This window comes from Oryctolagus cuniculus, chromosome 11 (assembly GCF_051225735.1).
Source record: "Oryctolagus cuniculus isolate XC-2025 breed Fujian yellow rabbit chromosome 11, ASM5122573v1, whole genome shotgun sequence".
NCBI classification, from domain to species: Eukaryota; Metazoa; Chordata; class Mammalia; order Lagomorpha; family Leporidae; genus Oryctolagus; species Oryctolagus cuniculus.
In genome coordinates, this window is record NC_142877.1 from 26,805,258 (window position 1) to 26,819,536 (window position 14,279).

The 14,279-nt window shown below is 58.0% G+C and overlaps 1 protein-coding gene across 1 annotated transcript in view; it reads right to left on the bottom strand.

Moving 5' to 3' along the window:
* Positions 1-1,881: 1,881 nt before the first annotated feature.
* ANGPT4 (angiopoietin 4) overlaps positions 1,882-14,279 on the bottom strand; it is a 29,355-nt gene continuing 16,957 nt past the window's right edge. Inside the window, exons 4-9 of the mRNA XM_008256189.5 lie at positions 14,042-14,274; positions 12,200-12,315; positions 10,356-10,457; positions 8,040-8,206; positions 4,974-5,104; positions 1,882-3,680 (exon numbers count right to left, since the gene is read on the bottom strand). Coding sequence (XP_008254411.3) covers positions 3,520-3,680; positions 4,974-5,104; positions 8,040-8,206; positions 10,356-10,457; positions 12,200-12,315; positions 14,042-14,274 — 910 coding nt within the window. The 3' untranslated portion in view covers positions 1,882-3,519. The remainder of the gene's footprint in view (positions 3,681-4,973; positions 5,105-8,039; positions 8,207-10,355; positions 10,458-12,199; positions 12,316-14,041; positions 14,275-14,279) is intronic.

Below are 14,279 nucleotides of genomic sequence, written 5' to 3' on the forward strand. Positions count from 1 at the left end.
TAGCCACTTTCCTCTCCTCACTTCCAGTTGGGGCCAGTTTGTGCCACGCGCTCAGAGGCTGCTATGCTGTGCCGTGCACAGGCAGCTAGGTGATCGCCGTGGGAATGAATGTACGCTTGGAGGAATGAATGAAACGTGAGCGAATGTGCGCGCCGGAGGTCCATCGCCACACCTGGGACTTCCTGTGAAGCAGAGCCCACTGTGCCCATTTTGCAGAAGGACAAAGGGAGGCTCAGAGAGGTCAGGCACTGAATGCTGGAGGCAGTTGGGCCTCCCTGCCTTTAGCACTATAAGGAGATCAGCCACCTAATCCCACACTAATCTGACACAGAAAAGCAACGTATTAATGCTGGATGTGGCTGGGACCACACTCCCTGCTCCAAAGGGCTGGTCCATCAAAAGATGCTGATGTTGGTGTTGCTAAGCAACGCTGCCAGCTCTTTGAAGCATCTTTAATCAGGAGAGACAAAGGCCCACATAGACACCAAGGGGAGGAAAACCTGCAAAAAGGGGCCAAGTGCCAGCCACCGAGACACCCTGGCCTGATGTTGGCCTCCCCATCCCCCACAAAGGGCCCCACCCATCATCTCTGGGGCGTGCAGTGAACTCTCTCCCCACTGTGGAAACTGCCTCTCCTGGGAACAGGCGGAGGCCTCAGGAACCATGTGTTCTGCCCATCTGGCTCATCGGGACCTACTAGCAGCCAAAGGGAAAGAGAGTCTGGTCTTGGAGGCCTTTCCAGACAGTTCTTTCACTTCTTGACATAGGCAGAAATTCTGACATTCTTGTGGTGGACACCATGATACCCCCAGGGAGCTCTAGCAGACGGAGGCAGCTCACAGATGCAGGTGTCCTGGAGGGGGCGGCTGGCTGTGGTGCCTTGGATGAGGCCCTTTCCCTCTCTGAGCCTCCACAGCTCCATCACTGAGTGAGGGTATCACTGATTTGATGCAGAGACTGCTGACTGTGCATAGGAACCTGAAGAGGCAGGCGTCCTAGGAGGCAATGCCTGTGAACTGTGGCCCTTAGGAGACCCAGCCTGGGCCCAAGGCCACAGCTGCCAGGCGCCCCATTGGGCCTGGTGCAGCCCGCCGTCCTCCAGCTGGTCTTTCTGCAGCAGCTGGGAACTAGCATCCCTGTGGGAAGGGCGTTTGGAGATCAGCAGGTGCTCTGTTCTTACTGCACAGACGGGAAACAGGCTGTGTGTATGTGTGTGTGTGGTGGGGGCTGACACTTCTGGGCATGACGCAGCTATGCCCTTGAGTCTGAGGACCTGGGATGAGCTGGAGGCAGGAGCCCGGGTGAGAGGGCAGGGAGGCTGGGAGAGAGGGAAGAGAGAAGGGAGTTAGAGACAGAGAGAGAGGCAAATCGAGTGCCTGCTCTTGCCTGCACAGCAGCCCTGCTCACTGCAGCCATGACTTGGGTGGGACTGGCCCCACCCACTGGTTCCAGCCCTTATCACATGACCAGATCTGGCCAACCAGAATCATGGCGACAGGTGCAGGGATGAACACAGGACCAATCCTGGCTGGGAGAATCTCGGGAGGATGCGAGCTGGGGCTGAGGGAGCCAGCTTCCCGGGGGAGCCCTGGCTGGGGAGGAAGGCAGTGCAAGGGAGGCCCAGGAGGGGTGGGGCGTCATTCGAGCCCCTAGATCCAATCAGTTCACAGGAATTTGCCCCTCATTAGGTCCATCCAATGGGAGTACTGCCACTGAGCAGGAAGGTGAGGATTTAAGAGCAGGTGTGGCGGGGGGGGGGGTGGGTTGGGTGGGGGGGTGGCCCCCCGCCAGCCTCGGGGCTCTCAGAAAGCTGGCGGGCACACAGTGAAGCAGAGGGGGGCGGGAAATGCATCCGAGCTCATCCACTTCGCACCATTCGCCTTTTTGGGAACCAACATTTATTAGGCACCGCTTCACGCCAGGCTCTGTAAGGAAGTCTATTTACACACACGGGCTCCTTTTCTCCTTGCCACAGCCCAGTAGAGGGACAGTCACCATCTTCATTTTACAGAGGCCTTGGGAGGCTGAGCCACCAGCTCAAAGTCTCAGAGGTGGAGCCCTGCCCACAGCCCACAGTCCCACACAGTAGGCGCTAAATAAGTCTGCTGGGCAAGTGCTGCGTAAGCCAGCTGGAGCGTTCTGCACGCTTTTCCCCCTGCGGCCTGGAAAGTCAGTGTCAAGTGCACCTTTGGGTCTTGAGGGGAAGAAGCTTGGAGAGGCCGTCTGCGCTGGGTCCACCCAGAGGAGCCACCAGGAGGAGCACGCGGGGCGGAGCTGAGGCAGGTGCACGACGGCACCCCCTCCCTCCAGCCCAGCCTCAGTCCAGAAGACCTTCTCGGGACAGGGGCATCCTGACAGTGGGCAGGTGGGATCCTGGCTGGCCCAGGTGCTGGCCAATGGTGACAGGACTGTGGAGGCCTCACCGGGGCAGAGGAGGGTGACACGAGGATGGGCATGGTGGCAGAGTGGCCATGGCCCTTTTCAGACTCTGGCCACTGAAGGACGCTCGGGAGGAGCCCCTGCTCTCCACACTCAGGCCGGGCCTCCCGTGCGGACCCCCAGGCTCAGCATCGGAGGGGGAGAGGTGGGGAGGAGGGGCCGCAGCCCCCACCTGGGAGGCAGGGAGGACCAGGCCTGGGGTCTTGCCCAGCTATCTGAGCTGCTGAGCTGGGGTGAGCCAGGGTTCCAGTGGGGCCTGAGCTGCAGCCATGTGGGCAGAAATCTGGCTTCTTGAGACAAGAAGGAGCCTTGAACTCATAGCACAGACACGGGTGGTGTCTGTCTCAGCCCAAAGGTTCCCTCCCAGTGGTTTGTAGAGAGATCCTCTGGGACAAACAGAGTCCACTTCAAAATAAGTACATGGGGAGAAAGCTGCCCACTCTAGGCCCCTCGTGGGCAGTCACAAGGTATGGGTTCACAGTAAAGGCCCTGACAAGTCCTGCAGCTAAGCACATTGGTCACCTTAACCTGCTGTTTCCCTCACTCACCTGCTCATAGGGAGGAAGGGAGGAGCTGCAGTAATTCCCTGGGGAACACATTCCAGGACAGGCTGGAGGGAAACGACTCCCTCGTGGATGTCCCAAAGCCCTGCTCAGGGTGAGCAGGGCGGAACTCCAGACCTTGGGGCCTGGGCACGGTCAAGTGTGGAAGGTGTGGATGCAGCCCCTTCAGCCTTGGAGAGAAAGGTCAAGGACACGGCAAGGCTAGGAAAGCTTGCAACAGGAGCTTGGAGCAGAGGCAGCCTTCCTGCCAACCCCGGGCCAGGGTCCAGCTGCTTTGCTGCCTGCAACACCCCCCTGCCAGCAGTTGGCTTGAGGCTCCCTGAGGGAGGCTGGAAGGAAGTGGGGTGCAGGGTACTGCAGAGGCAGGAACCCCAAACACCGCCAGGGCAACAGAGAGGCAGGTGACTCCTCCGGACTCGTGTGGCAGGGAGGGCTGGCTCAGGTGACCGCGGTGCAGTGTCCTGTGTGCGGGTCCAGGCTGTCGCGGGAACACCCAGCCCCGGGGCCTAGGCACTCGTCAGACGCTCGCAGGCCGCAGCATCATGCGGGTGGCACGCAGCGAGTAGCTGGAGCCCCGGAAGTACTGCCAGCGGATGCCATTGAGCTTGCGGATGTGGTGGCCCTTCTGGTAGTAGATGCCGTTGAGGTTGGAGACACCGCAGGCGTCAAACCACCACCCTGGCAGGAGGGGGACAAGGAGACAGTGAGGCTCAGTGGGCAGGGAGGGTGGCCCCCTTCCCCACAGAGAACAGAGGCTGCTCAGGGCTGGGGAGGGAAGAGCCTGGGGTGGGGGCAGGAGCCCCTCTGCTCAGCTTGGGCCGGGCAGGGCTGCCGCGGGCTCCTGGGCCCCTCCTCGCCTTTTCCCCACCTCCAAGTCCGTCTCCTTCCCTTGATGGCTTCTTTTTTTTTTTTTTTTTTTTTTTTTTTTTACAGGCAGAGTGGACAGTGAGAGAGAGAGAGACATAGAGAAAGGTCTTTCTTTGCCACTGGTTCACCCTCCAATGGCCGCCGCAGCCAGCGCGCTGTGGCCGGCGCACCACACTGATCCGATGGCAGGAGCCAGGAGCCAGGTGCTTTTCCTGGTCTCCCATGGGGTGCAGGGCCCAAGCACTTGGGCCATCCTCCACTGCACTCCCGGGCCACAGCAGAGAGCTGGCCTGGAAGAGAGGCAACCGGGACAGAATCCGGTGCCCCGACCGGGACTAGAATCCGGTGTGCCGCGCCGCAAGGCAGAGGATTAGCCTAGTGAGCCGCGGCGCCGGCTACTTGATGGCTTCTAATTGTAGCTCCCAGCCGTCTCCCCTTTGCTTTCCGTTGGTTTCTAGTGGTCTCTCCCACATGGTTGTCATCTCTGACTCTCTCTCTCTCTCTCTCTCTCTCTCTCTGATGGCCCCTGTTGCTCTGGATCTCTCTCCATCTGTGCTTGCCTCTCTGCCTCTCTGTGTGTCTGTGTCAGTCTTGGTTCCTTTCGGTCACCCATCTCCCACCGTGCGTCTGCCTCCGGCCTGGCCCCGGGCTGCATCGCTCTCTCCTCTCCCTCTGCCCAGCCGTGTCCCTTGCAGCTCTGTCTCCCACTCTGTCAGCCTTGCTGTCTCTCTCTGTCACCATCTGCCTATGTCTCTGTGCCCTGCTCCTGTCTCTCACTCATGCCCATCCCTCACCCCCACCCTGCCTGAGTCTCTTCCTGCTGTCCGCAGGCCTGGTGCTGTGTGGCGGGGTCTGGCCGTGCTGGGCCATCACGCCTGCCCTGTGAGCCCGCGCTCGCCGTCCCTCCAGCCTGGCCTCGGAGGCACACAGGTGGTGGCAGCTTTAGGAGGAGGTGAGGCCCCGGAGGGGACCGCCTGTACGGGCAAGACCCTGACCTGCACGCACACCCTGACAGCACCAGGTGCACAAAGGCCTGGGCTTGAGGAAACGGGGGTGTCCTCCTGGGGCGACCGTGGCAGGCAGGGCCCCTCGCCCCGCACTCACCTCCTGACAGCATCTGGGCACACTTGCAAAGGCAGTTGTCGTTGTCAGCGTCGCGGGTGCTGAAGTTGATGCCCTGCAGGAACAGGCTGCTCTGGCGCCCCGCCGTGCCGTTGTAGCCACTCAGAGAAAGCCTGGAGGCCGCCCGAAGGTGGTGATAGGAGAAAGGCACAGTCAGGATGAGGCTGTTGAGCAAGGGCCTCGCCAGAGGCTCTGTCCCAGGCTGGGGTTCTCGGACCATGTCCCCTCCTGGTTGGTTTGCTCCCCTACCTGTGGCCTCCCAGGGACAAAGCACCTACTGTGTGCCAGGCCTCCCTTGTGGACCTGGAGAGGAGTGGGAATGAACATGACAACGGAAACAGTGGGGATGCGGCTGAGGCGTGTTTTGACGCCTCTGATGGTCACAGCACCCTTGATACGTGAAGATGTGGGTGTTGCCAGAGCCAAAGGCCTTGCATGAGGCCTCAGCATGAGCGGGGCTCAGAGCCGGACTGGGGAGTCTGCATGCATTCTCTCCCCAGCGGGCCTTCTTGCAACCCCAGCCTCACTTCTTCCAAGAAGCCTACCCTGACCACCTCAGCCCGCATGGATCTATGCCCCAGAGCACCCCCAGCCCTGCCACTTTGACACCTGCAGACAGCTTGGGGGTTGGGGTTGACATTTCTTTGCCAGGCTCGGTGGCCCAGGTAGGCGGGTCCAAGCCTGCATCTGGTGATAAGGACCTTGAGCTTGGTGCATAGGGAGCAGAGCGCCTGGGTTCAAACCCCAGCCGTGTCACTCCACGGCGACATGACCTTGGCAAGATCGCTTCACCTTCTGAGCCTCAGTCTCTTCCTGGGTTCCGACGGTGACAACAGTGATGCTTGTTGTATGACACAGTGATGTTGTGTGTGAAGTGTGCAGGGCAGTGCGGAGCGTGGTGGATGCTCGGCACGTCCAGTGCTTGTGGTAATTTAGCCCTGGCACAGGGCCAAGCCTGGCTGGGGAGGGTGGTGGACGCTGTGCATGGGAGGGGCTGCAGTGGCCGCTGAGCCAGGGGCTGGTGTGGGAGCACTCAAGTAGGTCCTACTGGGTGGAGGCAAGGGGATGGCATGTGTGGTGGGGCAGCTCAAGGAATCTCTGGTTTCCAGTGGGAGGCAAGAGAATGAGAGGCCTGGGTGTGTGGCTGGCTCAGTCCCCAGGCCTCTCCCTCATGGCCTCTGTTTTCAGTGGGGCAGGGCCATGGCTCCAGGGTCCAGATGGCTGTGTCCGGCCATGGAGCCCTGACTGTGCCTGCAAACACACAACCCTGGGCTTGCAGGATGAGTGCCGCCAAGAAATCACCCAGGCAGGCTCCCTAGGGTGGGGGCAGGGAGGCAGCCCACCTGCTCCTAGGGTCCTGGCTTCTCCTCCTGGCCATTGCAGACTTCCCTTGAGGGCTGAGGTTTGGGGTCAAGTTCAATGTGCAGCTAGATGGACTCAGGGCTGGACAAAGGCAATTGGCCTCATGGGGTCACTCTGGCAACACTGCCACTCTACTGTCCCCCAGTCTCAGGCTCTGGCAGCCAGAATGGGGATCTGTGGCTGCTGGGGGAGGGAGGCTCCCACATCATGGCCCAGGAAATCCCCTCTCAGATGCAGCCTGAGCACACTCAGGGTTCAGGCTGAACCAAAGCAAAGCTATGAGTCTCCTGGGGATCACAGTCAGACAAAGTGTGTTTTCCATGGGACTCTGTGTGAGTCTGTGCATCTGTGGCTGTGAGCATTTGGATAGGATTCTTTGTTCTTGTGTGTGTGTGTTCGCCTGCGAGGGCTGCTCTGAGGCACTTCTGCACACATCTGGCTGTGTGGCTGTGCTTGGTGTGCGCTCTGTAGACCCTGCCTGTGCCCTGGAAGTGTGGCAGGTGCTCCAATGGGCCTGTGTGTGGCCCTGGATCTCTGCAGGCATCTTGTACTGTAGTCAGGTGTGGATGTGCTGCCTCTGAAAGCCACGTGCTGGTGTCTCTATGGGGGGACATCAGGCTGGGGTGGGAGGGTGTCACAACCACCTGGCTGGAGCAAGCAGGGCTACTTAATAAGAAGGGAGGGGACTGGGCCACATCAGTGGGAAGTCCCCAGGAGTGGAACTAGGTATAAGGTGCAGGGCATGGTGGTTCAGGATTTCTTGGGAGGAAGTGACTGCCCCCCTCCAGCGGAAGTCTTCCAGCCCTGCTGGGTGAGGACTGCGGCTGGGTGTGTGTGTGTGTTGGTGGTGGTGGTGGGGATTCTGGCATCAGAAGAAGTGGGTGACATGCGAGGTCCTTTGCTGTCCTGTGAGTGTGAGTCTATGAACTTCATCCTGGTTCAAAGAGAGCCAAGACTCAGGCTTCTCTTCAAGACACCATGACCTCTGCCTGCAGGAAGGCCTGAATTCAAATCCTGGCTCTACCTAACTTGTAGCTCTGGGCAGGAGACGGAAGCCCGGTGCCTCAGTTTTCACATTATTAAAGTCGGTACAGTGATGCCTGTCTCAAAGCATCATGGGGAGGACTAACTGCCTGGAACGCAGTAGGTGCTCAATGAGTGATCGCTCCTTCTCCTAAACATGCCAAGAACCAGGCTGGGGCAGAGGTGGGAAACCGTGATACTTTTACGGTTTCTGATAGTTAAGCCCATCCCACTGTCAAGGAAGCAGAAGCACAGAGAAGCCAGAGCCTGACTTGCCCAAGCTCACAAAACGAGCTGAGGCAGCACCAGCAAGAGCTCAGGTCTCTGCCTCCCAGCCCGGAAGCCTCTCCACTGCACCCCAGGACATAGGACAGGCTGGGCCATCCCTTCTCCCCACTTCTGGGCCTCTGTAAGGGACTGACCCTGCATGACTGACCTTGGAAGGCCCCTTCTTGCTCCCGCAGCGTCAGCAACATTCTGACCGCACCCAGCAGCCGGGACGTGCTGAGTGCTAAGCAGCCGCCTCCAGAGCCCGTGACGCGCGCCACAATGGGGGACAGATGGTAGGAGCAGGCACGCCCAGAGACTGACCCTTGGTGCAGACTTTGTAGCCACGAGCCCAAGAACCCCAGCCCGCCCAGCCACCCGGGGCCCTGAGCCCACCTGTACCGCTGCTCCTCACTGCCCAGCTGGAAACGCTCGTACTCGGCGTAGACCTCACGGCCCTCCCAGTCCTGCAGCTCCACACGCAGTGAGTAGGGGGCCCTGCTGGTGAGCTGGTGCATGACCTCATTGCCCAGCCAGTGCTCTGCTGCCGGGTCGCCGAAGCCCTGCAGAGAGAGGAGGCTGAAGTGGGCTGTTTGCCCAGGAGGGAGGCCATATCCCCAGCTGATGGGTTGGCCTGGGCCACTTCTCCAACATCACTGTGTGTCCAACGATCCAGCTCACTAGCACAGTGTGAGCAGGCCTGGGGTGGGAGCTCTCTAGCTCCTATGGGAAAAAGACTAAGATCTTTGTGAAGGTAAAAGCCCATTAAAAGTAACTGAAGTCCCATTTCTCTGAAGTTCAAGGACTAGCAAAACTAATCTGTGTGACAGAAGGAGAATAGTGACTACCTTTTGGGAGCACAGCCTGTAAGGGAACACAGGAGGAGGGTTTGGTGCTGGAAGTGTGTCTGTCTAACCCTGAGTGTGGGCCATGTGGGTGCATGCACGTGTAAACATGCATTGGGCCCACGCTGGCATTGGGGCACCAGCTGCAGATGGGTGAAACCTCAATTAAAACCCAATTAAAGATGGCCATCAGCTACCTAGATGGTGGAGAAAGCTTTGTTCAGTGACAGAGAAGACACTGAAAAATTTCAGCAACATAGTGATGGAAAGCCAGGAACCCTGGGAGAGTCTTGTCACTGGTATCCAAGGGTGATGAAAAACCAATGCCCTAGGCCAGAAGAATTCAGCACCATGGACAGGGGCACAGGAGCCCCCACGCCTCATTTTGGCCACTGACTTGCTGTGGAAGCCAAGGAAGAGTGCCCGGTCCCCTTTGGGTGTCCCTCAGCATCTGAGCACCCCCATTGCCCTGGCTATTTGCTGATTATTCAAAAATTCAATTGGGTCAAGAATATTTACAACTTAACTAGTCATTTATTTTTCTGCATTTGTTAAATGAATGTCAAGCAGATACAGATAGTAGTATAGCTGTGTTTCCTCCTGTTTACCTTTCTCTATTTCTTTTGAAACTTTAACTTTTTTTTTTTTATTATTATTTTTGACAGGCAGAGTGGACAGTGAGAGAGAGAGACAGAGAGAGAAAGGTCTTCCTTTGCCGTTGGTTCACCCTCCAATGGCCGCCGCTGCAGCCGGCGCACCGCGCTGATCGATGGCAGGAGCCAGGAGCCAGGTGCTTTTCCTGGTCTCCCATGGGGTGCAGGGCCCAAGCACCTGGGCCATCCTCCACTGCACTCCCTGGCCATAGCAGAGAGCTGGCCTGGAAGAGGGGCAACCGGGACAGAATCCGGCGCCCCAACCGGGACTAGAACCCGGTGTGCCGGCGCCGCAAGGTGGAGGATTAGCCTATTGAGCCACGGCGCCGGCGAAACTTTAACTTTTAAGTTAGCTTGCCAAAAATCCTTTATTCAAAATTTAACGTATGAGGCTGGTGCTGTGGTGTAGTGGGTAAAGCCACTGCCTGCAGTGCCGGCATCCCATATGGGTGCTGGTTTGAGTCCGACTGCTCTACTTCCTATCCATCTCCCTACTAATGTGTCTGGGAAAGCAGCAGAAGATGGCCCAAGTGCATGGATCCCTGCACCCATGTGGGAGACCTGGAGGAAGCTCCTGGCTCCTGACTTCAGATCGGCACAGCTCTGGCTGTTGCAGCCATTTGGGGAGTGAACCAGTGGATGGAAGACCTCTCTCTCTCTCTCTCTAACTCTGCTTTTCAAATAAATAAATAAATCTTTAAAAAATTTAAAGTAGAACACTGTAAGGCAATCAGGCAGTATTTCCCATCTTGTAAGATGCACATGGTCTTTGAGCCAACAAGTCCAGACTGAGGAACGCTCTTGCAGAACTGGTCACAGATGTATGAACATCAAGGAAATTCACCCAAACAATGGTGTGTGGGGGGCGAGAACGGGAGGCAGATTTCTCTTCTATCTTTTCCTTTCCATCCTTTAAACAATGTTTTAAAAAGGCAATGCATATGTATTATGTTTTCCAAAAATGAGAATGAAAATAAAGTCAGACTTCACCCCTAGGACATGAGCTGGAACCTTCAGAGAGGTCAGCATCAAGTGCTGGGGTCCTGGCACGTGCGTGCGCCCTGGGCGGATCTGTCTGAGGGTGGCCGACTTTCAGGCAAGCTGATTTCTTTTTTTCCTGAGGAGTCGTGAGGACAAACCAGTCCCCCTGCCAACAACACAACCCAGCCTCAGGTTTCAGGGTTGAAAGTCCCCTCCCCAGGGACAACCCTTACCTGTTTGTAGTCTTCCCAGTTCCGCTGGAAATCCTCTTTGCCATCCTCTCGGCGCTGGATGAGGGTCCAGCCGCCTCCAGTGGTCTCCATGTCGCAGAACACCTGGAAGGATTTGCGGGGGTGGGGTTGGATGGGGGGCAGCTGTGGCTCTTGGAGATGTGCAGAAGCCAGATATGGCCTGGTACAATTGTGACCTGGCTGGTGGTCAAGGGTGTCAGAAAGGTTCAGGCTCAAATTTCTCAGCCATCGCTGTCATTTCCTAAAGTGGCAGAGGGGGCTGTGATAGGGCAGGCAGATTGCTGATTATAAACATTTGGGCAGCTACAAGCAGGAGTGCCAAGAGTCCCTGAGAAACCCCAGAAGCCTTCCTCGGGGAGGTGACATTGGAACAGAGCACTGGATGAAGATGTGCCTGCCAGGTGGACAGGGAAAGGCCTGCAAAGGGAGAATGGACGGTGGCATTTGTCACGGGGGCAGCAGAGAGGACAGGAAGGGGAGTGAGGCCCAGAGAGAGGAAGCAGCTGCTCAAGGCAGTGAGTCAGGAGGAAAGCTGACGGCAGGGCAGGCTTCCCGCCCCCCGGGCTGGCTTCTTCCTCCCCACCCGCGCTCCCGAATTCCAGCCATTCAGAAATTCCTGAATTCTCCCGGAGCTGAATTTAGCTAAGTCTACTAGCACATATACTTTTCAAACATGGTAAGCTTTTTAAAAATTTAAGTAAACACTTAGATTTGATATATTTTAAAAGGAAATCTATCAGTACTACATGTAGAACACTAGTAACCCTGTGTTTATTCAGATCCTGGCAAAAGTCATGAAGATGAAGCCAGGCCACGGAATATTCCAGGTAGAATGCTTTGTGGGCACACAGCTCCAGGCTTGCTTGCTCTCCATTAAGAGGAGGAATGTAGGGGCCAGCGCTGTGGTGCAGCAGGAAAGTTGCTGCCTGTGACAACAGTGTCCCATTTGGGCACCAGTTCCTGTTCTGGTTGCTTCTGATCCAGCTCTCTGCTGTGGCCTGGGAAAGCAGTAGAAGATGGCCCAAGTGCCTGGGCCCCTGCACCCACGTAGGAGACCTGGAAGAAGCTCCTGGCTCCTGGCTTCGGATTGGCTCAGCTCTGGCTGTTGTGGCCATTTAGGAAGTGAACCAGCAGATGGAAGATCTCTTTCCCTCTCTCTCTCTCTCTCTGGCTCTGTCTCTCTCAGTAACTCTTTCAAATAAATAATTTTTTTAAAGAGGGGAATGCAGCAGGTGTGTGAGGTGCGGCAGTGACTGGGGACACACGGAGCCCCTCTCCTGGACGCATCCAGAAGGGCCAGGAGGAAACGGGGAAGGCAAACACGGGCTTGCTTCTTCCCCTTCCTCTTCCTCTCTTGGGCCTGACTGCTGCGTCACTGCGCCTCCCCCTCCCCCATCTACACTCGGCTCTGTCTTCTCCCTTAAACTCAGGACAAGCCCGGGGGCCTCCCATTGAAGATGGCAGAACCTCCAGCAACCCTGGTGCCTAACATTCCAGGGGAGCTGGGCCCCCAACTCCTCTCACCCAGACTACAGGTAAACCAGAACTAAACTTCTTTGTGCTCAGCCCCTGGATTTCCAGGTTGGTTTGTTATCTCCATGAGCACACAACATTGGAGGAGACACTGCAGAAGATGCACTTCCAACTCGGGGGACTCTTTCTGGACCCCATAATCTGACCCCTGGCAGGGTGGGGCTTCAGAAGGCAGCCCCCCCCCCACCTCCCACTTCCCAACCCCCCTGCCCCTGCTTCTCTGGCATCACCGACGGGCAATGGGCATGGCTCAGCATCCTCTGACAGCCCCAGGCCCCAGGGAGTGTCCTAACCTTCTTAGGCTCCGTGACATTGGCCACGTGGATGGTGTAGATGCCACTGGTATTGGCCCCGCTACGCTGGATCTCTGCACAGTCCTGGAACACTTCCTCAGCTTCCCTCGTGGAGGCTGCAGTGGGACAAAGCCAAGGTCAGTTGGAGGTAGCCCGGGGAACAGGGAGCGGGGAGCATGTGTGCTCTTCCTCTGTATCAACTTGCCTGATCTGTGTAAGAACTCTGTGAGGTCATTACTCCCGATTTACAGGTGAGGAGGACTGAGGCTCTGAGAAGGTAAATGACTGGTGCAAAGTCCCAGAGCCAGTTAGTGAGGGAGCTGGGCTGGACCTCTGGTCCATCTGGCTGCAAAGCCAGTGCCCTTCCTGTGACAAATCTCCCCTTAGGGCTCCACCGCCGAGCACTGGCCAGGCTGGGCAGAGCATCCGTGTTAATGAACATGGCTTTCATGTTGTGCACAGGTCAGGTCTTTTCTGCCGCATCTGTGCCCTTCTAAACCAAACTCCTCGATGTCAGGAGACACCGGGAGACTCCTCTCCCTTCACTGCCTCCACGTGCCCAGGGCACAGCCATCCAGAGAGGCAGAACTCGCTCGTCTCCATCAGCCCTCCGCTCGGGGACTGAGCCTCTCTCTCTCGGGCCCTATCTCGACAGCGGACAAAAGCCACTCGCTGGTGTCCTCTCCTGGTGATGGTGGCCCCAGGTGAGGCGCCCCACAACCTCCCACCCAGACTGATGAGCAGCTATCGGGCCACAGCTGTAGGCTGGGTGTAGGATGAGCCTGTGGGGAGAGGCGCTGGGCCTGGGCCCTGTGCCTTTGGCTGAGCCACCAGAAACCCACACGTGGGATTCCCTGGGCAGCCTCCACGCCAGGGTTACGCACAGGCTGGTAATGGTTTGGCTACCCCAAAGCTCATGCTTTAGAGGGCGTCCATGTATCCTGCCCGGGACTTCCTTGGGCCTCAGACCCCCTACCCGGTAGAGCCATGGTGGGATCCCCTGTCCCCAGATCCTCCTGGAGCCATTCTGTACCCCTTGGCTCCAATCTGAGCTTCCTAAAGGCGGTCCTACCCTGTCTGAATCCCCCTGTGTCCACCACTGGCCTTGGGTTGACGTCCGGGCCCTCAGCACAGGCTTCCAGGCCCCTGTGGTGTGGAGCACTGCCAGCCGAGGACCCGGCTCACAGCGGGCGCTCCGCTCCTCCTTCCGAGTCCCCACGGAGGGGCTGGGCATTTTTAGTAAGAGACCAGGGCCATGACCAGCACCCAGCACTGGGCCTGGCACATAGTAGGTGGTGGTGATTGTAGCTGGAACTGGAAATGTCTTGGTCATCTGAAGCAGGGTGATTAGAAGGAGTCAGTGAGGCCGGGGGCGGGCCTGGGCGTGGTTGTCCCTCCCCCAGCCAGGGCCGGCGAGGCCTCCTCACTTCTCTTTGGCCCTCTTGGGCTTAGTAGGCAGGGCATTGGTAGGAGAGAAGTTCTGGGGGTGCAATGGGTCCAACCTCCCCATTCCACAGATAAGGAAATTGAGGCTCAGAGACGGGTAGGTGAATTCTGGAACTCAAACCTGTTGTCCTCATTGTCACCCTTCCATTAAACAGATGGGGAAACTGCCCATGAGAGGGACAGGGATCTATCCAAGGGCATCCGTGGAGTCAGGGGGCAGGGTCTGTCTGCATCGGCTCCTCCTGGGACTGCTGTTGCCACCAACATTATGACTGCTGTAATTTCCATTTTAACCGAGGGCGGGGAAAGTGGGACCTTTCACCCCGAGGTACCCCAGCCCCAGAGTGACCCGGGAGGGAAATCAGGGTCTCCTTCCCCTCTCCAGCCCTCGCTCACCTGGGCCCTCGCCCACGATGCGCATCATCCGCTGCACCAACTCCAACAGCTGGCGCTGCCGGCTCTGCAGGAGGCTGGAGTTGCTGCTGGCGGCCAGCAGGCTGCGCTCGAGGCCGGCGAGGGCGCCGCTCTGGCGGCCAAGCAGGCTCTGCAGCTTCTCCTTCTCGTCGCGGAGGCTGGCCAGCTCCGCCTGCTGCTGCGTCTCCAGGGCCTGGACCCGCGTCTGCAGCGCGCTGCG